Here is a 25,107-nt window from a genome sequence, read left to right as displayed (position 1 = left end):
GAAATGCCAAGAAAGCACAGGTCTGATAGTCCTGGCCACAACAATTAACAAGGAAAGGGGCAGGGGGGGGGGAAAATACTGTGCTGCATAAAAGGGAATGAATAATTGCAGCACTTGGGGGCCTGGAGGGGGTACTGACTACACTTAAGGGACAGGAGCAGTTAATGGCTGCAATACTGTATGCAGTGCAGTCATTAACACCTCCTGAGCCCCAAGTGCAGCCATTAACTTTGCTGGGTAGACTTATACTTGAGTCAATAAAACATTCTAGCTTAAAGCGGATCCGAGATGAAAAACTATATATAACAAGTGACTTGTCTATATATCTTATCTAAAGTTTAGATAGTTTACACAGCAAATCTATCTTCAAACAGCTTCAACAGTATATTAATATTTTTTCCTGTGATACAATGGGAGCAGACATGTTTTCTGCTTGTCACTATTACACAATTACACACACAGGCAAGCTTATCTGTATCTAGGCATGCTAATCTGCATATTCTGTGAAAACTCCACTCTTATCTCCTCCATTACACAAGCAACTGATCTGTATCTGCACTGCAGCTCTCAGATTGTGAAAACTCTGCCTCTGAAATCTATAGCTAGTAACACCTTTTTCACCTGCCCAGACTGAAATCCCACAATCCCTTGCAAGCGCCAAGGCACTCTGGAGAAGCTGTGGGTGTGGCTGGTTTAGTTTATAGGAAATTAGGGTATTAAAACAAAAAAAACAAGTATTTGGCTTGAGGAATGCCCTATAAACTATATGTTAGGAACACAATTATGCAATGAGTAAAAGTTCATCTCGGATCCACTTTAAGAGGGTTGAATATTGGAGTCGACTTATACACGAGGTTGACTGTTCGAGTATATATGGTATATCTAAAATAGCATAAACAACTATTTTTCTAGGTCCTGAGGAACTACAAGCCCGCAGTAGGATCTGATGATCAAAATATCAATGGGCCAAATATCAATGAGCCAAAGCTCCCAAGTCTTCTGGCCTGGTGGCCCAAACTGCTTCACTTTGAACTAATAATTTACATGTCCTGCCTCTTTTCTGTATTAGAAATGTCAAAATTAAGAAGCAGTCACTCAATGAGGAGGCAGAGATCTTATTTCAGGATAAAGGTTTTCCATGGAATAAACCATATGTAACAACATACCTGGAAGACCTTGGGGCCCTGGAAGACCTTGCAGACCTATAAACAGAAGAGCAAATGTTAGACTATAAAGAGAGATTACTGGTCCATCCACTACATTTTCTTTAAGGTCACGTTGACAGTAGGACGTTGCATTATGTTCTCTGTATAACAGGAACGCAACAGATCGAAAAAGTTGTTTCACATGTTATAGCAGCGTTGCCTTGCATACAGTGAAGCATACAGCCAATTAAAAGTAAGCTTCACCACACTTGTTAACGCGGGCATTTTGCATGAAGTCTGTTAAAGAGTAACTGTCAGGCTGCAGAAGCTAATTTAAACCTCTATTCTCCTGTGTTAAACAGTTTAGAAGGAAGCTCAAAAGCCATTAGTGAAGATAAAAATTTTAGTTACCTTTGATGTGTGCTTATCAGCAAGTCTGTTATAGACCCATAAAGACGCAAGCCGCAGCTAAACTGCAAAGCATTCTGGGGCCCTCCCCTCGGCTGCTAATGAGACGTTACAGAAGCTTGTAATCAGTCTAGCTGTGTAGCACTGATAAATCTCGGGGCAGAGTACTCTGCAGGAGTCAGCTATTGTTCCTAGCCACATGGCTCATTAATATTCACTGCACACTGTGTTGTTCAAGTAGGAGCTTATCTGTGATCAGGAAGCAGGCAGGACATGACGACACATTTGACAGAAAAACATGGAGCCTGCCATGAGCTGTCAGGAGCATCTATCTCTGCATATATTATATACAAATTCTGTGAAATCCAAACGTGGACAGTGAAATGCATATGTAATGTAAGTACAGCCAATCTTTAGCTACTGATATATGTGTTTATTTTCTCTGAGACCTTATACCTAACAGCTCCTCTTTAAAGCAGTATAAAACCCTGACATAATGTTCAATAAAAACATGTTTTTCTACTTTTTATATGCCATACGGTTAGCATATTTGCTTTTGTGCATAAGTATTATTATTAATTTAGGAATTATATGTTCCTAAAGTACACTTATTTTATTTTGAGAGCTGACTTTGCATTTTATTTATAACTACTATATTCATCCTCTAACTTATTTTATGCTTGTCTGACATTTATGCTTGTCTGACTTTGTTCAGGGGACCCAGCAGCGTGAGAGAAGGCTTTGTTTACATTTCTCACTTGATACAATTAAACACAAGATAACATTATGTAAAGTTCGGAAGCGGCCAGCTTTGCTGGAAGGGAAGTTTCTAAAGCTTGTGTTAACCCTTTGAATGCAGTTCTAGTAAAAAAAAAATGCTGGCTGTATATAATATGCTGTAAATAATCTATTAGAGCAAAGTAGAAATGCTGGGTTTCATTCCGCTTTAATATGGTATGCAAAACAAGGGTTTCGCTACCCGGATGTAGTAAAACGTCCAGTCTTTATTTAGCCAAATTGCGTACAGCAAATGATTAAAAAACAGCTCACATGTATCGGAGTGCGAATAACTCCTTAACCATAGCAGGTGGTTACAGCGGACCATCCACTACTTTGTTTTTAATGTGTTACCATACCGCACGCTGTTGCACCTCAACACACCCGCCTCACTGTGAATGTCACAAAAGGTTGTGCATTGCTGCGCGGCAAGCCAGATTACAAAGCAGCCGTTACACCGCACCACTGAGAACGAGGCCTAAACGAGCCCCTGTCAGCCTATAACTCTGTTCCATCTACTAAGCCTCATTTATTCAGCTTGATTCCAGTTAGTGACAAGACAAGTAAAAGTACTGCAGAAAATGTCAGCACTGTATAAATATGCAATAATAATAATAAAATAACCTTCTTTATAGTTCTCAATCAAAGCTTTTATTTTTTTTACTTTAAACTCTAAACTATGTTCCTTTCAGAGGAAGGGGTTTTTACTGATGTTTTTGTCCCGATTGTGGAGGTTTCCCTTTACTTCCTGTCCCTGGGACCTTAGTGATGCTTTGTGGCTTCAATATGAGAATTGGTAGTTGCAGGAAATAAATTTGATTTAGATTTTTTGCTGCCTCTGTCACTATTGGAAAGATTTCTTCACTTCCTGTCTGGACAGGAAATGAATGGCTTTTTCACAAATAAGGACACAGGACAGCAATATACTGTCAGGGCCGGATTTAGGCCAAGGCCTCCAGGCCATAGCCTAGGGCACCACAGGAGCAAGGGCACCAAAGCAGCAGGCTAAACCTATGCAGCATTTGCAAGCTTGCAAATGCTGCAATTCAGGGAGATCAGGCAAGCACCTGAATGCTGTACTCTGCCACTAGCTGCCTGTGCATCAGCCACCTTGCTCTTTGTGCACATTTGCAGTGTGGCTGGCAGGCGGCGTCTATGGACATGGGCAGCATTGGAGATGGAAAGGAAGAGGAAGCTTTTGCACTGGAGACGGGTGGGGAAATGAGTGACACAGATGGTTGCTGCAGTGTGAAGGCAAGCAGGCTACCTATACTGAAAGGGGGGGGGTGAAAAAGGAGGGATTAAGGAAGTCATCGGGCTACCTATACTGGAGGGAAAGGGGGGAGGGTCTTCTGGCTACCTATACTGGAGGGAAGGGGGGAGGGGTCATCTCGCTACCTATACCAGGGGGGCAGCTGGTGACGGTGGCCTTGGGGGGTAAAGAGTAAAGGCCCTGTATACTGTAAATTATATTTTTACATTTCTGACCTTATTTGAGAACCCTTCTTGCTTACCTTTAAGCCCCATTGGCCCTGGAATGCCGGGATTTCCTGGCATACCTGGATCACCTGACAAACCTATAAACAGAAATAGTAAAGAACAATGATCAGGCATGAATAACCATAACCATATGGTAGCTCAACCAAGTACCACAGCATATTGCAGCAATGGTGTATATATAATGGATGTTCCCACTGTGCAAGGACAAATGCTTTACCCTCTAACAGTGACATCTGCATAATAAGGATGTTCAAAAGCAGCAGGATTCAGGATCAATGTAACAATAAATACTCATCTTCTGTAGATTAGAACTATAAAGTCAAAGAACAGTGATGGTGGAGGTATTGGAACAGTAAAATAAACTATAGCTTAACTACAGTAACAGTAATATGCCTACAGCTGTTACATCTTTCAATGTAGAACGCTAAATGACAGTTGAGATCACGTGTGTTCTGTGGTATCAGGCATGTGAATGGAGTTGTGTGACTATGGGGCCCTGCTCTCTGAAAAGGCTCTCATAGACCACTTATGCAATTCACTATGAAAAGATATTACTGTCTAAAAATTGCAGCTCACAAGGAAAGATCAACTCTGTTTTGGCAAGAGTATAGCATAGCATATCATTTTCTGCAGCAATAAAAAAATGTAATGAAATTTTGATCACATGACGAGAAACTGAGAATGGGGAATTTGTTTCAGGTGCTACTGTGGCTTCTGCCTCCATTGCATAACCTTGCTGTTCAGATGGCAAGGGGGCAGGCACAGTCTGAGTCTGTCTGAGAAATTTGCAGTCTACAGCAGTGACAGTCTGTTGTGCAGGTAGTGGCCATTGTCTGGCCTCCTGACCAGGTACTTTGAAAATAATGTATTTGACAGCAGTCTTTATACAGGCAAAAACAAGTCCTGTTGCAGACCCAAGAAAAAAACGTTTTTTCCTAGTACGACTATACAGTTCAACTTGCGAACAAGAATCCTCCATTATTTTGATTTGTCAAATCTGGGACCTTCTCAGCTAAGAAGCGTGATCGCGTGCAAAATGAGGCTTCAATGCAATCGCACTTCTTTCAATTGCCACTCACCATAATTGAGCTTTGCACCATAGGGTAAAGATGCGCAATCACATTAAAAATCGTGCAGGCCAACTATTGCAGTTCAAACAAAATTAAAGCACACTAGCAGAAAAACAGGACCGCGGTGCTGTTGCGATCGGCAAAACAGCAGGGATCTGCTTATCGTTGCAGATTGCAGCTAGTGGAAAAAGAGCTGCAATGTAAAATTAATATACTATATCAAACAACTGATCAGTCAGGCAGAGTGATTTTGCCACAAGGTTCATGGGAAGTTTATATCACCTTTATAAGGTCGTCCCACTTTCACCTTATTCACCTACTGAAATGAAAATAGAAAAGGCTTACCTCTGTCTCCTTTCTCTCCTACACCTGGAGGACCAGGTTCACCACGAGATCCAGGTAATCCATCTCGTCCTCTCTGCCCAGCTGGACCTTCTCCACCCATATCACCTAAGGTTGCCAGGAAAACAAGGCATTGAGGTCTCATGGTCCAAAAACATAGACAATAACCTTTTCCATCAAATAAGTGCCTAAACCTGAAGTCTCACTGTTTTCCTTTTTATATGATTTCTCACCTGTGCTTCCTTTTTGGCCTTTAGGTCCCTCTGCACCAGGATGCCCAATAAGACCTGGAGCTCCTGAAAAGATAGATCATGAAATTTTATGGTGAGATTTTCTGAGACCGACAGACAAAACTAAATAGATTTTTTTTTATAAAATTCATTACATCTAGAACAGAGTACAGTAGATAAACCCTGTAAACTGGTAGAACGTTTTGAGTGGGGATCAAATTCAGCAACTAATCAAATTCTATTAGGGCTGTCATCCCAAGTGTGTGTGTGTGGTGGTGGTGGTGGTGGTGGAGGTGGGGGGGGGGGGGTGCAAGGGGGGCAGGTAACATTCCATAACCAGACCAAAGTGTACTTTTGGGCCCTCAAATTATTTGTGACTTTGTGACCTTGAATTTTCTTCTGCATCTGCTTTAAAGTGATGATTATACAGTGAACAGGTTATATTATTTTTGAAAAAGAATTTTGAATCTAGAAAATATTAAATATTACAAATACAATCATTGTCTAGGATCCATCTACAGGATTGAATTAGAAGCTTTGTCAGTTCAAATGCTGAAATGTTACCGATCAAACCAGCAGGTAGAGCTCCTTCCAAACATTGGAATTAACTGTTTGTAATATTTAATGTTTCTAATTAAACTTATTTAGAGCTTTTATTTTGTTTTACTTAACACAATGAATACAGAAAACCCCTAGGTAAGAGTGATATTGGAGGCTACCATATTTATTTCCTTTTCATCAATACCAGTTGCCTGGCAGTCCTGTTGATCTTCTGGCTTCAGTAGTGTCGGAGTCACAAACTTAAAACAAGGATGCAGCTAATTCAGTCAGACTTGGGAATCTCTGATCTGCATGCTTGTTCAGGGTCTGTGGCTAAAAGTGTTAGAGACAGAGGAACAGAAGGATAGCCAGGCAACTTGCATTGTATAAAAGGAAATAAATATATATATAGCCTCCATATACCTCCCACCTCCGGTTCCTTAAAAACTGCTGAAAAAAAACTGTTTTTGTGGAATGAGATAAACTGTCTTTTTTATACCTCCCCCCGCTTTGTTGGGATTGATAATATGGCTCACCTAGACATTGGTTTACATTTAGACTTCAGACAATGGGCCTGATTCACAAAGCGGTGATAACTCAGTTATCACGCCTAAAAGACTTTAGGCATGATAAGCTTTGCACCGCTGAGTTAGCACCGATTTGTGCTCTTTATCGCGCGCAAAGTCTTGCGCGCGCAATCGCGCAACTCCGCGCGCAGCGCCCATAGGGTGTTCAATGGCGTGCGATTGTGCGCGCAAAACTTTGCGCGCGGAAAATTTGTGCGAGTTTCTTCTTATCATGCCTAAACTGAGTTTAGGCGTGATAAAGGGCTTTTCACTGGCGTGCAAACACTTTGCACCGCTTTGTGAATCAGGCCCAATAATTCCTTATTCCTGTTACACTCTAGACTCATAGTAACAGCCAGACAGCTAGAGAGAGTGCTGATAACTTCTACAGCTGGCAACTTTTATATGGTAAAGCATTTTAAAATATATAAGTTACACAAGTTATTGCTGTTCAATAGTAAATCCAATGAGACTTTTTAGTGTTCTCATTGAGACTGGAAGCGTTTCTGCAGTTTTTCCTGCATTTGAGTTTTTTTGTGTGTTTTCGTGCATTTTCCATTCTGTGCTTTTAATTCATCTTAATTTTAAACAATTAAAAAAATACATTATCAGACCATTTAAAAAAATATATACGATTTTCATGCGTTTTTGGTTTACCATAGGAAAGCATTGTATGCAAATTGCATGCAAATCGCATGTGATTTGCATACAGTATACAGGAAGTAGGAACTTGCTGTGAGATTTTAAAGTGCACATAACTATTGGAAAACGCAATCCAATGTTTGTGCGGTTCATAGTCTGTATGTGCAATTTAACATAAGAATCTAATAAATATGCTCTATGACATCTATCAACACGAGAGTCAATGCAAAGGGACATGACACTTAGTGATATAAAAAGGCAAGAAAACATAAAAGCAAAATTGAAAACAGCTCTACCTGAATGTTAAAAAACACATATACCGGCTGCTAAACTGATTAACACATACCTTGTGGACCTGGGAATCCTTGTTCACCTGTTGTGGAAAAATCATAACAAATGCATTAATTTCTCCAACCCAATGATAAAATCATAGCAGTCAGCATTTTATAATGTGTATTTAAATTTGTTATAAAGGCTAAACCAATTATGCATTGTATTTTCAACAGGGCAGGATGAATAACATGGTTGTATAATGCCAGAAATGGCTTTCAGCTACTCTCTGGTTATTTGGGAAGGTCCTATACCTCTCAGGGTTTTGTATCATAAAAGGAATCACTATGTTCCAGGTGAAAAAAAGATCTTCTACAGCGCTTTATCTTGGGGATACTTGGGGATACCAGAATTTATTATTATTATAATTTTATTAGCTAAGTACAGGGTAATGGACAAGGAATTATTATTGGTACATACAGCTCAGAGTGGAATGGTAGCGAACTTTCCAGGGAGGAAATGACACACATGGGTACATGAAGGCATGGGCACACATTACATATTGCGATGGGTACACATTACGCTTGGGGGAAGCTATGTGAGCGGGGGTTAGTTGAGAGTTGGTCAGCTTGGGGGAAGAAGGAGTTTCTGTGCCTGAAAGTCCTGGTGGAGATGGACATGAAGCGGCAGCCCAATGGAGGTAGATTGAGGTATAGGGTGGGAGGGGTCTTTTGCAATCCTGATGGCCTTGGATCACAGTCTGGAGGTGTAAAGGAGGTCTAGAAATGGGAGGAGGGATCTTATAATATGATGAATCTCTGCAGCTTGTACTTAACACTCCTCAATAGTGTTTGGTCATCAAAAGCCCAACCTAGCTGATCACATGTTCTGTAAAGAAGATCCAATTCATAGGACTGGCTATTGGAAGGTTTGGAGCACTTACAAACATCAAACAGGTCTTCATCTATAGTGTGACATCTGCTACATAGAGGTTTAATGGAAAGCTAATATAAAGACATACTTCAGCACTATGTCTAACAATAGATGCATTAACTATAGTATATTTATTAGAATAGGTGACCAACCTTTTGCTCCAGGCATTCCGGGAATACCAGGAAATCCAGCCTCACCTGCATTGAGAGAAGATGCAGACATATGAGAATAAAATAATAGGCACACGGGACTTGCAGTTTGTTAGATGTAAGCTCTGATATGCATGATGCAATATTGTTATGTTATATGGTGAACCACAGCCATTGTGGTTAGTGTAGGTGGAAGTGAATGGAAATATGCTTGCTATGCATACCTGTCTGGTGGAGATAAGTGGACTGAAAAGAGCCCCCCCCCCAGCGGAAGTGCAAGAGTGAGCTGCTCTTCCCATCTCCTGTGTCTCATAGGAATCTGTAGTCAAACGATTAGCTGCTTTACCATGTCAGTAGTGTGGTGGGGGTGTGATCAGCCAGCCAGGGGAATGTCTTTTCAATAAAGCAGGTCAACTAAAGGCAGCTGGACAGATGTTTATAGCAATCTTAACTATACTCACCTCCACCACCCTGCCAAATAGCGATAGAGGGACACACATTTAAAAAGTTTGCATTAACTATTTGGATAAATGTGAGTATCTAAGAAATACAAGAGCTGTATAGTGTAATAATAATTTTACTGTAGCAAATTCACAATTTTCCATTTACTGTACCATGCTACTTTAGTGCCTCCCAGTGTTTAAAATGTGTATTGGAATAAGTATATAAATGTGTATTGAAATAAACATAGCCAAGAGTTATAATTATTATTGTTACAACAATTATTATTATCGTTATTTTAGGGCATTTATTCTCACCTTTCTGTCCAGCTTCACCCTTTACACCAACAAAGGTTCCTGTAGTAATTGAGAAATTGCAAAATAAATGAGAAAGTAAATAAATATGCCCCTATAAATACAAATACGTACTACAAGTAAAGAAACATAGAGATCCTAGAAACATGGTGAGGTAAATGATCTATGTAATGAATAAAATATGTAAACATGGGCTTGACTTTTGTCTGAAAAAATACATAAGAGAACGGTATAGTGTATATCTATGCTACACAAACCTTTTTGCAGTTTACTGGTATGAAATATTATCTTTATCTGATCATTTGGAGTACAGATTTCCCATTATAGTTCTATCTTCCTGGCATCTGCTACTAAGAGCAAGATGCAAAATCTTAGCCTCCCCCAGACATCATCCTAAGGCCCCTTTCAGATAGACAGCTGACAGGTGGTGAACTTGCCGCCTGTCAGCTGCTACCTGCACCGGCTGGGCACTTGCTAGCGCTTGATACCGACGCTGGACAGGCGGCCCCCCACGGATTCATCGCTGAGTGTGGTCACAGCCGTGCTCAGATACCACCAGTTAACACCACCACGTGTCAGGGCTTGACGCGCGTAGTGTTACAACTGCTGCACTTTGGCTGCATCTAAATTGCACCCACATCAGACACGGTGAGAACATACAAACTCCTTGCACATAGTGGGATTCAAACTGGGGACCCAACAATGCAGGGCGAGAGTGCAATCCACTCGGTGAATCAAAATCATCAGGAAGTGCATTTGATGCGTTCACTTCTATAATGCATATGATTTGAATTAAATTTGCATGCAAACCAAAATTATTAGCATATCATTAACCATCCCTAAAATACAATTGCAGTAGATAAGAGTGAGTGACCATTGTGGGTCACTGTTAATGACAATGGTGGGCAGACACCTGCACTCAGGCTAGATTTTCACATGCACTGATCAAAAACAATTGTTGAGTACTGAAGATCTAATATGTGGTCATAGCCTAACTGGAGGACAAATCACAAGCAAAAAGCAAAAAACAAAATCCATTACCTCTGTCTGCTAGCATCTTTTCCCTCACAATACTCCAGATAACGTCTTTGTCCTGGACAGTGTATGTGCTGGCACCAGACAGCTCGCTAGCTAGGTTCACATTACCACCTGAAGATCGTACCACAGGACCTGCCTCCAAACGTCCCATTGAGCTGCTACTTTCCAGAATGCCTACACGTTCCTTCAGATTCTTCATGTCTTGCCCTGTATTCAATTGACCAGTCACTAATTAATATTTTTGCAGTGATGTTGTTATCAAACCTAAGAGCATACACGTAGAGAACGATACCAAAAATAGTAGTTGAGCTGTAGAGTCAATATTGTTCAGGCCTGATGCACAAAATGATGGTCAAGAGTAATCTGACCTTGGGCAATTGCAACTATTGCTGGCATTTTGGACTAACAATAGTCTAACGCATTCAAGCTTTTGTGATTATATTTTAAAAAAGTGTGAAAATCGCCTAACATGCATAACTAGAAATAAAAATTTTAGATGTAAGAGGCATTTTTCTGTACCAAAAATGTGAGCACTTATCAGAAAAGCTTTTGTCCTGCTATGCCTAGATAGACATCTCCATAAGTCCAGGTTGGTGACTTTGGTTTATTTTAATTATGGTTAACGTTTTAAATTACCGTAATTTATTTCACTTTTTATTAAAAAAAAAAAATATATATATAATATAAACAGGCTCCCTCAACATGGCACCCCAATGCCTTAACAAAACCAACCTGTATCTTTGATTTCATTATGGGATACTCTGCTGGTGTGTGTGTGTGGGGGATCCTCCCACTCCCTTGCAAAGCACCCTTGTCCAATGTCAAGTACAAGAGATTCATCCCACTTCCAATGGGGGTGAGGTAATAGTCTGGGAGGAATTATTTTGGTAGTTGGAAGCCTCTTTTATTGAGGGGGTCCCCAATATCCGCCCACTCCAAGGAGAGTGTGCAAAAGGGTACATTCAAATTTTTCTTCTTTCCCACAGTTAGTTAAAAATAAAAAAAGAAGATCTTGTGTTTTCTATCCATGCCTTCCCAACACTAAACTGAAGCTGTGCCCTGGGAAAAGCATATTTGAATTCTGGGGCTCCCTAGTGGTTAACTGATATTGACCGATAAGAAGGCTTGCCTGATGAAAACATCATTACCTGTACGATAAGCCATACTGACAGCTCTCTTTGACTGGAGTTACACTAAGTTTTTGGCAGATGTTGGTAAGTTAAATGGCATGTTTGTATTTCCCTACTACAGCCATTATGTGGGATTAACAGTTTCTTCTCTGGCTCTTTATTTTCTACCTTAAAGCAGTGATAGGCAAACTTGGCTCTCCAGCTGTTAAGGAACTACAAGTCCCACAATGCATTTGCCTTTATGAATCATGTGTGTGGCTGTCATGCTCCTGCAATGCATTGTGGGACTTGTTGTTCCTTAACGGCTGGTGAGCGAAGTTTGCCTATCACTGCCTTTAAAGGGGAACTTCAGCCTAAACAAACATACTGTCATTAAGTTACATTAGTTATGTTAATTAGAATAGATAGGTAATATAGTCTTTTACCCACCCTGTTTTAAAAGAACAGGCAAATGTTTGTGATTCATGGGGGCTGCCATCTTTGTCATGGGGGCAGCCAGCTTTTTGGTTGAAAGGAGGCGACAGGGAGCATGAGACACAGTTCCAACTGTCCTGTGACCTGATAACCCCTCCCAGCTGCACGCGCTAGGCTTCAAATGTCAAATTCAAAATAAAAAAAAATAAAAAAATTTGCACCAAAACATCAGAATGAGAACAACAACATCAGAAATCCCATCATGATTTGCACAGCATCAGTGGAAAAATGCCCGGGCAGTTTTCTTCAGTGCAGCTAAAAATGAGGCTTGTATAAGAGAAACAAAGTTCTGATGCTGTGAAACTGTTAAAGAAACACCAGGCCTTTTCAGTGCTGCTGAGTCAATTTTTAGTCTGGAGGTTCATTTTAAGGAAAGGTGGGCCGCGCCTACCTCTTGCCAAAGTATAGAGCCACAAACGCTGCTTGGGAAATGTCTATTAATATAAATAAATATAACAAGGTGCTGTGATATTCAACCCACAAGCATCTATTATCCCCAGAAAGCTGAACATCAGTTTTTTTTTATTAAGTCTGACCATTACTGGTGAAATGATGCTTGTTGTAGTGTTTTATCTTCTACTGATGTTGTTATATCAAAGCATAATAACTACTAATAATGTAGTTGCTACTTACATAGAGATATGAGTCCAAAGAGCAGTCCCAAAAGGAAGAGTGTGCCCAGGATTAAGCCCAGCGCCCACATCCACCATTTACAGCAGGAGACACAAGGTCCACAGACAGCACTCATTCCGCTATCCTGCTCCCGCCTTTCCACGTACTGGTCATTGGCGGACTTCAAGCCATCTACTCGGTGAATCTCTGTGGAAAGAATCAAGTTATATGTAAGAATACCACTATCAAGTGACCACAGTGCTTTTTCCATGTTTAGAGTGTAACTTCAGCTAAACCTTGTTCTTATTTTGGATAGGGTAAAAGCAAAACATTTAACTGATATCTATCATGGTACAATACTCTACTGCTACTTGGATAGGATAATGAAGGATTAATACTTCTGTTGGGTTTTAATTGCTATTTGTGGTGCTGCTAGGGAGATTCCTCCTTGCTTTCTATCTCAAAGTTCCGACACACTCTGTCCATAACTCCGTGTCCCAGAGATCCGACACTCACTGTCCCTAACTCCCTGTCCCAGACATCTGACACTCCCTGTCCCAGACATCTGACATTCCCTCATTCCAGTCTGAGAGATCCAACATTCCCTGTCCTTCACTCCCTGTCCCAGAGATCTGACACTTATTGTCCCTCACTTCCTGTGCCAGAGATCTGACACTTCTTATTCCTCACTTCCTGTCCCCGAGATCTGACATGCCTTATCCCTTGCTTCCTGTCCCCGAGATCTGACACTCCATATCCCAGAGAAGTTGTAATGAATAGAAATTTGTTTCTGTCACAATGCAAGCACAATAATGAAATCTAATTGAAGCTAGGGCTTCCCATAGCATAGATCTGGAATGCTGCTGATATGAATGAACTGCTGCATGAAGATTTATTACCTGCATATGTGGATTTGTCTTTGGTTACACGTAGACCACCTAAGACAAAATAAGAAGTTATGTGTTAGTCTAATGTACAGCTTCATCAATGGTAACATCTGTGAGAAAGACAATGATTACCATTAGCTTCTGATTTGTAGGAGGTGTCCATACTGGTTGTGACTGTTTTTTCTTTCTTCAGAACTTCATCACCATAGGAACCGCCTGAAAAAACATACAATATTAAGATTTTGATGAGTTGCAATTTATACTTACAAATCTGTTTTAAGAATGCAAAATGATATTCACATACAGTAAACAGGAATATTCAAGAAGTGGAAAAGCTAAGGCTGTAATGTATTCCACTGAGTTACTCATCCCAAGGCTCTTGATGGAGAAGTTAGTATCAAAGCTTATGGCCTTGATTTGATAAGGTTGGAGAGCAGTAGAGAAAAGTTAGCTAGGCTACATGTGTAAGCTAGACTTCTCTTTTAAATTGATAATCTAGCAAGAGTAGAGATGTTCATCGACATCATTGATCCTCCCAGTAAGTGATCTGGATAACACTCAGGTGACTGCTACTGTAGTTCCCTCTGTGGGACAACTCCTGCTTGTCCTCCCCTGAGTCTCCTCTAGAAGCACTGTACCATAGTAATGAATCAGGCTATGAAATAATATGTGCAGGGTACATAACATTATGCATATAATGTGAACACAGCCTTCTAAGCCTTGCTGCCTAAGGCATGTGTTAAAATGGAACACAGATGGCATGAGTGAGCCCCAAGGAATTACCAATGGCAATCAGAGGCGTAGCAATAGGGGGTGCAGAGGTAGCGACCGCATCAGGGTGCTTGGGCCAGAGGGGCCCTCCCTCAACTACAGTATTAGCTCCCTATCGGTCCCGTGCTCATAATAATCACTTCTATAGATATTTTAGATAGTGGTAATCATTAACAAACTGTTCCCCATCCCCTTCTTGCACCTCTAACACTGTAGTTGCCATTGGAAGGTTTTGGTCCATTGTATCGATTGTTATGTATAGAGCCTTGGGTGGCTCCATTGTAAAACTTGCATCAGGGCCCACAGCTCCTTATATATGCCACTGATGGCAATGGTTGATTACATTAGCTATTTATGTACAACTGTTAAATACAGATCACGCTGACACCCCTGTCCTCTGTAGGTGCACACCTGCTCTCCAATGTTCCTCACTACTGTCCAACAATGGTCTATCGGAACCTACATGCTGGGCTTGTGAACAGCCATTTTCAGAAAATCAACCAATATCTGTACTCTGCTTAAGATATTGTTGGAGCACTTTTGTCCTTTATCCTACAGTCTCCATGTAATCTTTTCTCTCGTCTGTCTGGGAAGCCATAGGAGGAATTACTGCATTATGCACAGAACCCTTTGCCTTACATTTGGCTCCATAAATTCCTGGATTATAATATTGCATACCTGAACTGCCAATGCTGGCGGCTGTGAAGACCTTGCCGCTGTCTTTGGACATTATGAGCATGTCTCCATCCTTCTTAGCTGGGCCTTTTTCCTTCTCCAGCAAAAGGAACTTGTAATCCTTGCTGAGTATTTCTTCACCTTGGGTCTTGCTTGTGGTTATTGCTGTAAGAGAGAGAAAAGGAGATGAGTATTAAAGAGCACTTGTGATGCTTAAAGAAACAATTAACTTCAAAGGAGCAGGAGGGTAGAGAAGGTAGCAGGACACCCAGGGGATGATGAGTTTATGGGGACATGACATAAGGCCTTACCAATCTCCAATTTCTAATACAGCTCTACCCCCCTCCCCCCTTTCCATATCTATTGTAGGCTTATGCAAACTTTAGATATTTGCTGGCCATGCAAATCATGATTTGACAACCATCATGCCAGACCAGAATGTGAAGATGCAACTCAACTTGGCTTAGCAGAATTGTTAATCTCTATGGAAAGTGAAGGGAGGGGAGAGGTCAGAATACTCTCAATGATGGGTAGTATATTTTAGGGATCAGGTAGGAAATTCCAACAAGCATAAATGGCAAATTCATGAAGCTGGGTGTGTTTCAGATAGCTGCACGTAGCTGCATGTAAACATAATAGGATCTTCTACTATCTGCCCTTTCCACACAGGGATTCTCATGGATTTTTCAAGGATCACCTTTCGACTACAATTTCTCATTTTCAGATCCATGGCTTTCTGAATCAGCTTTCAGATGTATACAGCTGAGTCAGTATGTTGTCGATCTGATAAAGAGAAATTGTGCTCCCAAAAGTTAATACTTCAAGAAAATACTGTTGCTTGGAAATGAAAAAAGAGTTCCACATGTATGCAGCCTTTTATTGGTCACAAAAACAACAGTTACCAATGCAAAAGTTTTTTTACTTTTTAGTTTTGAATAATGTGAAAAGTGGTTAGGAATATATAGGGGGTTTCTTATTGCTATTTATGTGAGCTTTTCCCCCCCATTCTACCTCTGGGAAGTCCATACAACTACTGTCTTAAGTACTGATAGTTGTGGGCACAAGAAATGAAGCAAAACAATAAAAACAAGTTGGAAATTATAACTCTTCCTTACTCTGCAAACTATGATTTATTTGCGGCTGTTTCAGTCAGAAGAGATATCCCCACATCCTGTCTTAACAGGAAGTTATGGAAAATCTCACAGAAAGGGACACAGGACAGAGTTTGTTTTTCCCAAAAGCTGTCCTATAGTCATTACTATTCAAATCTACAGTAAAAAAAAATCCTGGAATTGGGCTTTTATCCATAATTTTCCTGTACATGTCAGAGAAGAGAAGCTTACCAGATGATGAAGTGACAGAGCTGCTAACTCCACCTGAGCTTTGAGCATTTTGTGTGATATTTTTCTGCAATCCATATCCGCCGCCTCCTTAAAAAAAATTACTTTTCATGAATATCATAATAATCAGGCATAGATAAAGTCACTCTACATAGTGAGAGGTGATTACTGACCTGAAGAGCCTGAGACTGTCATTCCACCGCTGCCAACATGACCCCCACTTAATACTGTTCCCTGTGGATGTGCGGATAATGGGGCGAGATTATTCTGAACGCCAAATACTGTGTAAAACAGAAGAATATTGACTGTGACATATACAATAAAATATATTTATTTCATAGCATGTATCCAAAAATGGAAATATATTTTTGAGTGTAATAGCTAACATATAGCTGTTATTTTTCAATAATAATTGTGTGTAAAAAAAATTATATTGGATTAATGTAAGTATGAAATATTACATATACCTGTTTCACATTTTCCTCATATGTCCAGCAGGTGGAGTGCTTGGTCACAAAAAAGCATCCAGTTGGGCTCTGGTGCATTTGAATGATACGTGGTTTCCCACCCACCCGCTTTGATGGCTCCCTGCTCCACTCCCTGCTGTGGTATTGGACAGAGCAATCCTCCCTCAACTAACACAGCAAAGATTAATAAAATATCAAATGCACTATACATTCCAAGATGGAAAACACTACTAGGTACAGTCTGGTTGGCTGGGTCTCCCACAATTTATTTACATCTCGCAAAAGTAGTTACTAGCTTTGTTCATGTCCACTCTAAGGGCCCTTTTCCACTAGCAGTCGATAGCGTTCACGCTGAACGCTAGCGATTGCTGAATCGCAATTACCGGCGATTCCCCGACATTTGCGGCCGCGATTTTGCTATGCTATGCACTGCATAGCAAAATCGCGGCAAATATCGCTCCGCCGCGCGTTCGCGTTCCTGAAAAAAAAACGAATCCCGGTAATGGAAATGACCTACCGCGATTCCTATGTTAAAAAGCAAACCGTAGCGATTGTAAAATCGCTAGCGGTTTGCGACTTTTCGATTCAGCGCTGGTGGAAAAGGGCCCTTACTGTTAAATAGTCTAAAATAAATTAAAAATCCAACAAGGGGGGTAGGAGCTCCTCATATTTGTTGTGCAGACCATTCCCATGTAAGCATGTCATTGTCCAAACCAGTGTCTAATTTAATTAATTTAGTGATTTAACTCCAGTGTCTACCAAATTCTAAACTATAACTTTACATAAATAAGTTCCACGGACCTGTCACTTATTTAAATAAATAAAACTAGTGACTCTGTTTATTTATTTGCATTGTATATTATGAGTAGAAAGGAAAATGGTTACCGTATTTTCTCTTTTAAATAAATCAATATTGAAGGACAACTATCTAAAAAAATGTACAATTTCAGATGCATCATGCATATGTATGAAATATACATTTGTTAATGCATGATCAATTGCTGGCCGGAATCTTGGTAATAATCCTTTCTGGGGAGTGCTTTTGTAAAGAATTAAGGAAATACTGAGACTCCCACCATGAGGAGATGGATTAGTTCAAACACTAGTCCAAAATCTGTCAGATTTTTACTGCCCACTGTAAGCGACAGCAACAAAAGAGAAAAGTAATTTATAGTGCATTTTACACTAGAAGAAACATACTTCTTATTCACATGTATTTTACATTTTACATGTTTTTGTAATAGTGGTCTTTTAAGAAACTGAACATTTAACAAAGATGGTTATGAAGATGATGAACTACAATAGGAGAATGAGTGGATCAGGCAGAAAATATTGTTTAAGTAGGAAGCTGAATAACATTGATTATATTGGTCACAACAGGCTCTCTAGAGAAAAGTAAGAGGCTATGTCTGCTTTACTAAATTAGTTACCTGCAGAAGACGTGGAAAGTCCTGAATGTAAGGTAGGAGAGCTTGGAGCCAGATTGTTGGGGATCCCAAATACTACAAAGAAAAATCACAAATCAGCCATTTATAAAAAATGTAAACAGTGGGGTTACTGTGATCAGCTATTTCAGTTCTGAGGTCTACCTGATCCTGAAGAATGGGCGTTCATCATGGATGAACCATAACCCATGCCGCTCATGCCATTCATGCCGCCCATGCCACTCATGCCGCCCATGCCACCTATGCCGTTCATGTTGTTGTGGTAGCCTCCCATAGAGGATCCAGCAGGAAGTGTTGAGGTCCACATGTATGATGGGAGGGCTCCATCCAGTATGGCGGTGTCATATTGACCTGAAACTGTAACCATGAACCACCAGTTAGGATCAGTAGAAGACCAAATGGAGGTATGTCGTGCACCGCCAAAAGTCCTCACCAGATTGGGAGCTCTCTGTCACCACCTTTGTTTCTACAGTTGCTTTTTTAGGAATGGGGAGAGTGTTGGTAGGGGACCTGGTGGGGCTGACACTGGTGGACCGGCCGCCCTTCAGCAGTTTCTTCACATCATCAAGTTCTGTCCCTAGGGAAACAGAAAGTATTTCATCACCTTAAAACATGTGGTAATACCATAGTTATAAGGGGTGGCGGATGATCTATAAACCTAAGGAAATATAGACACACAAATGCATATCATCCTTCTCCCTCTCTACTGTCATGTTACCAGATAAATATATTTTAATATCCTGTTTGTCTACTCAGCTGTAATTATTCCCCAAGGAGTTAGACTGGTGTATGCTGGCATTAGTACTGTACTGGTATAGAGGCAGCTCCAGAGACAATAAAATAAGAGGCTACTGATTGGGTGAAATTGCTGTTCATTGCTAAATTTACAGGAGAGGAAGGGCGGGTAAGAGTACTACATTTCTGTTTGAGTTAATGTCCCAACACATAAAACTGTTGTTAGCAAACAAGCAAATGAAAAAGGTAACTACAAATTGGTTGGCATAGTTGATATAACTTTTTTAATTTTTTTCATTTTTCAATCATTTGTTAATTGTGTTACAGTATCATCTGGTTATAGTAAACTGTGATATAGTAAAACTTTGGGTTTAGTAAACTAAATGTCCAGGTCTCGGCAAAGCACCATTATAAGTATATAGGAGTAACGCCTGGTGTAGTACAACTGTATAAAATTGAACTTCAGTTACCGTAAACCTGTTTTTCTGTCCCTGTAGTATTTTATACTGGAAAGTGACCCATGACCTGTGGTCAGTGGTCGGGCTGGCCACCACTTGTAGCCTGCTCTCTATCTGCAATCTACTCTGGGCCTGCGTGGATTACCTCAAAAGCACCAGCTATTGAGACCCATGCTTCCTGTGTAAGTTGCTGCCTGCTTACTGAGGGACTTGCCTGTCATCTGTGACTTGCTTGTGCATGGCTGCAACGCTACAGTATCATCCAGACTGCACAGAAATGTGGATGGAGGAGCACTTTACCTGCAATAACTGGTGAGGTCTATTCTTCATGTGCAAGCTGATGCGTTATTATTGCATGCAAATCCCTGCATAATGAGCACTGTGCTTTGTGATCTAGCTTGCACACTGTCTGTACTTGTTTGCTGAAGCATTGAAAAAAAAATTACCCTCAATTATTTACTGAATTAATATACAGTACTATAGTATACTTAATGTGCTTGGGTATGACAAATTCTGATATAGTAAACCACTTTTCCTGGTCCTTTGGAGATTTTTTGATTCTACTGTATATAAAACTGTGCATGCTATGTTATTTGTGACATAATGCACAGCATGATATGAATACTTACATCTTGTGGAGGGGGATGCACTCTGAAGCCTAGTGCGGATTTCAGTTTCTGTAAAATTAAGAAGTTGTTAAATTAAATATTTGCATATGCAAAGTGTGGGAAAAAATGCAGACCAGTATATTTGTTCTATGCTTATTTCTTATTTTTTTCTGTGATTAATTCATTTTAAAGATCCAAAAACTATAAAATACAATCTGATTTTCAGAATAGGGCTCTTTCATTCCTAATACTGTACAGAGGTGCGCATGTCTTAATAGAAACCGTTAAACAACACCATTTTAGAATAACTAAAACATATACCATGTGGTTATTTAATATTGCTCATTTTAGACTAGCTGTGAGGGCAAAGCGGTTGTTATTAGATAGTAAGTTAGTTTGTATTGCTTATGCTTTTTATGCTCACAACCAACTATAGTAACAAGTGAATGTACACAGAATTGTGTCTGGCAAAGACATCTTGGGCTACTTCTAGCTTAATTCTTGCAGCAGTCTGGAATAGCCAGTAGTAGAAGCAGGGACATGGAGAGCTAATTTTACAACCTGGGCAAATTACAATAGCACGCTTTTCATACACTTCAGGCATGGTGTACTACTGAGTTTTCTCAGTTTGTATCCCCTAAACTGGAAGTTTTGAATCAGGATGATAACATTTATTGTCTAACTTAAAAGAAAAAGAGTAAGTGTAAGGATCCCTCCTGTGGTGTATTCTGTCCATTGCATTAGAGCTGTAAATGGACAGTTCTGGTTTATCCGCTTGCATTCGGTTGTGCATTTGCAATGGGTCTCATTGTCATTTGCAATCGCTCTGCAGTTCTGGGCAGCTCGGGATGCTGTCATCATTCCACCAATTGCTTACTACAGCTGAGCTGCGGCCAGATAGCCCTGGATTTCCTGCATACATGTTGTTACATAATTCTGCATGTATTTCTTATGGGGGTCCTTTGCATTCACAGCCAGTTAGCAAATGGTAATCAAGCCAGCTCAGGATTGAGTGATTACCATTCAGCTGTGTGGAGATTTGCATACCTGCATCCATTGGCTGTTGCCAGCATAAAAGTCTGCCTCCCATTTCATACCCCGCTCATCATAGTGGTCAGTTCGCTGATCTACTGGGCACCTTGTTACTCTGTATAGTTCTGTTATTGTAGTTCTATGCAACCTTATTACTTGTGCTTTAGCTAGTTCTTGATAAATATATATGCAGACTTGCTAATATATATTTATCCGTTAGTTGAGCCGTTTGTTATTTTTCTTATCATTGTGTATTGCCTAGTTCCATGCTTGATGGACGTTCGCTGCATCCGCGGTGGATCAGTGAAGTCCATTATCCAGATAGCTTGGATTCTGCCATCACCACGTTGGTAACTGGTAGTATTCCTGCTACTCTAGTTTCTGGGAACGTAACTATAGGCTGCAGTTGCTATTAGTTACGTTCTATCATGTAGTCTTGCCTGGGTGGATACTTGCTGGTGACTGTTGTTAGCCAGTTTGCTCTGCTTCTGTGGACGTGACTGTGAGCTGCGGTTGCTACTAGTTACGCTCCAATCCATAGTCCTGTCTTGTACCTGTCTGAATACTTGCTATCACTAAGGCAGCACAGTGTGAACTAAGGCAGTGCAACATCGCATTACGCTGCCATTGTGTTTTATTTGTAGCGATATCGGAAGCCCAGAGCTGCAGTTGCTCTGGGCAGCCTGTGTAACCTCTTCCATTATCCGCCTCTCAGCCTTGTTGTGCTGGGTGGTCAGAAAGTATGACCCCCCAGCATTACAGTAAGCTTCTGGCTGGTAAGCCTTCCTCACACTCTGTTGTTCTAAACTGTGTAGTGCTTCTTACGATTTCCTGAGTGGAAGTGATTAGGGTTAAACCATCCATATTCTGATTGGAAATTATAATATTTTTTTTTGTTTTAATTATTTATCGCACTTCATATATTTCATGTTTTTTTTTTTTTTTTTTAGAAATTAGGAAAATAAACAGTAACATACTAAATAAAATGCACTTGCAGGTGGGATGGATACATTTTGTAAGTCCAAAAAAAGGTTGTACCATTGTATAATAAATGTGGGATGGACTTTATTTTTATTGACTAAAAAGATACCTTTGTGATCAATTTGGGTAACTATTTTTCACATTAGGTGACAGTTAGGTCACACCTTTAGGGTCATACCAGCAGATGAATATCTAAAAGTATGAACAATTAAAAATAATAATTCATTCAAAAAAAGAACATGATTAAAAATGAAACTTTTTTTTTATTATAATTGACTGCACTTCATATCATGTTGCATAAACTTATCATTTTTGACATACAGCCTGTGCAAGGACTTACCTCTGCTCTGAGTACGCCCTCTGCTGGTAGAAGATGCTGTACAAAGAAAATAAAATTAATGAACCAGACCTTGGATTTTTGGAGTACCACAAATAGTTTTTAACATGGAAGTCATACTAATATTGCAGGAGGCAAACTTGTAGGGCACTAAGTATTACATTTCCAAGAGATATGCCTAGTGTGATAAGATAACACAGGGACTATGAATGGGTCAGTGCTCTGTATAGTCTTCCTGATAAGTTTACTCTTCCACCATAGCTCCCACCAATATCCCAGTGTGATCTCAAGTGCCAGTGTGAAGAATCCTTGCCTTCCCCATCTCATCTGGGTGGTGATGCAGGAGACCACAAGATCACACTGCATATCTAACAGATCTAAGACAAGATTGTGATCATATGGTTATACAATAGTTATACATACACATTTCTTTTCTTGTATATTCTGGTGAAGAGTTCCCACTGGAACTTCCTGCAATTAGAAATAAATCCACAATGAGATATTTGAAACTAGTAAATGTAAAGAGAACTAACAAACAATCTGCAGTAAGTATAGTAAAGTATAGTGGAAGCTAGTTATGTCATGATTATGGTGGGTGGTCCTTACCTTCATAACCCGCTTGACGAGAACTGGAGATGTGAACCTTCCTATCGAAGGTGGAGTTGGGTGATACTGAGAGGGTAGAAGTGGGGGACTGGGCGTATCTTGTTCCAGAGGTGCCGAGGTTAATTCTTGAGCTGCCACCTGCTGCAGCTGAAGCTGAAGCTGAATTGTAATACAAAATTGTATGGTATTAATAACAGTATTATTAGTACTGACAAATAAATGGGCATTGTAACAAATCTATATATTTTACAGTAAAAGTGCTTAAAGTGGATCTGAGCTCAGAACTTCATCTCTGCTATAAAAGATTAGGAACAGTATAAAAACTATCAGGGAAAAAAAGATTTGTTATGATGCACAGGAATTCCCCCCCCCCCCCCCCCCCCCAAAAAAGCCCTGAAAATGTACTGGATTAACTTTCAGGAAGCAAAGGAAGGGTTAAAACATCTGTCTTTCCTGTACAGCTAAGACAAAGGTGCTGTGAGTCATGCCTACTGATTACAGTACTCTCATGTTACACTCAAATGTATCTAAATAAACAAAAACAGCTCAGTGCAGATGATTTTTACAGCATTTCTATGTGGAATGAACAGTTTTCGATCTGTTCTTCGAGGTGCACTCGGGTGCATTTTAACCTCTTGAGGACCGCAGTGCTAAACCCCCCTAGTGACCAGGCCATTTTTAGCAAAATAGGCCACTGCCGCTTTAAGGCTAAGCTGCAGGGCCGCACAACACAGCACACAAGTGATCCTCCCCCCCCCCTTTTCTCCCCACCAACAGAGCTCTCTGTTGGTGGGGTCTGATCGCTCCCCCATGTTTATCTATTTTTTAATAAATATTATTGTTACTGTTTTTATATAAAAAAAATGTTTCTTTAAATCTCTTCCCTCCCTCCCTCTCCACAGCCAGCCAATTATGGCGATCGGCTGTCATAGGCTTCTGCCTATGAGAGCTTGAGAGCTGATCGCTCTCTTGTCCCCCAGGGGACAAGAGAGCGATCGCAGCGCTGTACATGAGTGGCAATAGCCGCTCGGAGACTAAAGGCGGGGCGGAACACCGCCCCCCCAAGCAGGAGATGCGCGCACATCCTGCGCGCGATCTCCTGCAAAACAGAGCCCCAGGACTTTACGCCAATCGGCGTTAGGCGGTCCTGGGGCTGCCGCCGCGGCCACGCCCATCGGCGTGACGTGGTCGGCAAGAGGTTAATATATAATAAAAATAGAAAACATTTTTTCAGGCTATACAGTATACTGTATATATTATATCTGCTGCACAGTGGATAGTTGCATTTTCACAGCTACAAATAGCTTTTTTTTTTTAAATCAGTCAATAATTATAGAGAGGATTATATCTTATATAGAGTAGTATACAGATCTCTAATATACATTATATAGTTTTCTTAGAACTATGAGACAAATGAATGGAAAATAATTTTCCTTCCACAACCTTTAAATGCCTAGTGTTTATATTAACCACTTAAATATATATATATATATATATATATATATATATATATATATATATATATATATATATATATATATATATATATATATATATATATATATATATATATATATATATATATATATATATATATACATATTCTGTATATGTTCTTTATATATTAGGATTAGCAGTAAAAGTAGTATTTTGAGTAAAAAAAAAATCAATTGTTAAATATATTCAGATGAAAGTTTCTATTTTTTATTTTTTTTTGCATTTCCACTTGCTTATTTTAATAGCAAGTTTTGTATATTTACATAGGTTATAGTTTGGTAGAAAAAAAGACATTCATCCTTCAAGTCCAACCAGAAAATAAATGACTAAATAAAAAAACCACCATCCTGAACCTGCACATATGCCAGTATCTCCAAACCATTCTTGTTTACTGGTAAGTAGTGAGGATAAGATAGTTTCTTAGTAAAAACTGTGGATTCGTTTTCAGTCACTAAATAAAAAGCTTTGCCTTCTGTAAGTTAGTTTACCAGTCGCTTACACCAATAAAGGAAGACAACTGAAAGTGTACCTGAAGTGAAAAGGATAATGGAGACTTATATTTATTTTATTTTAAGCAATACCAGTTGCCTAGCTGTTCTGCTGATCCTCTGCTTCAAATACTTTTAGCCATAGACTCGGAACAAGCATATACAGATCAGATGTTTCTGTCTTGTTTTGGGAGTGTGA

General features: G+C 40.0%; 1 protein-coding gene across 1 annotated transcript in view; it reads right to left on the bottom strand.

Moving 5' to 3' along the window:
• The window catches only part of COL17A1 (collagen type XVII alpha 1 chain), an 85,527-nt gene that overhangs the window by 40,316 nt on the left and 20,104 nt on the right, over nt 1-25,107 (bottom strand). The window contains exons 5-25 of the mRNA XM_068256716.1: nt 22,924-23,082; nt 22,741-22,788; nt 22,321-22,356; nt 19,989-20,036; nt 18,600-18,743; nt 18,311-18,523; nt 18,152-18,223; nt 16,428-16,535; nt 16,258-16,344; nt 14,918-15,079; nt 13,601-13,684; nt 13,481-13,519; nt 12,603-12,788; nt 10,369-10,572; nt 9,331-9,369; nt 8,576-8,620; nt 7,567-7,593; nt 5,476-5,538; nt 5,246-5,350; nt 3,845-3,907; nt 1,167-1,202 (exon numbers count right to left, since the gene is read on the bottom strand). Coding sequence (XP_068112817.1) covers nt 1,167-1,202; nt 3,845-3,907; nt 5,246-5,350; nt 5,476-5,538; nt 7,567-7,593; nt 8,576-8,620; nt 9,331-9,369; nt 10,369-10,572; nt 12,603-12,788; nt 13,481-13,519; nt 13,601-13,684; nt 14,918-15,079; nt 16,258-16,344; nt 16,428-16,535; nt 18,152-18,223; nt 18,311-18,523; nt 18,600-18,743; nt 19,989-20,036; nt 22,321-22,356; nt 22,741-22,788; nt 22,924-23,082 — 1,968 coding nt within the window. The remainder of the gene's footprint in view (nt 1-1,166; nt 1,203-3,844; nt 3,908-5,245; nt 5,351-5,475; nt 5,539-7,566; nt 7,594-8,575; nt 8,621-9,330; nt 9,370-10,368; nt 10,573-12,602; nt 12,789-13,480; nt 13,520-13,600; nt 13,685-14,917; nt 15,080-16,257; nt 16,345-16,427; nt 16,536-18,151; nt 18,224-18,310; nt 18,524-18,599; nt 18,744-19,988; nt 20,037-22,320; nt 22,357-22,740; nt 22,789-22,923; nt 23,083-25,107) is intronic.

The sequence above is a fragment of the Hyperolius riggenbachi genome, chromosome 10 (assembly GCF_040937935.1).
Source record: "Hyperolius riggenbachi isolate aHypRig1 chromosome 10, aHypRig1.pri, whole genome shotgun sequence".
Classification (NCBI taxonomy): Eukaryota; Metazoa; Chordata; class Amphibia; order Anura; family Hyperoliidae; genus Hyperolius; species Hyperolius riggenbachi.
This window is presented reverse-complemented; position numbering and strand designations above follow the sequence as displayed.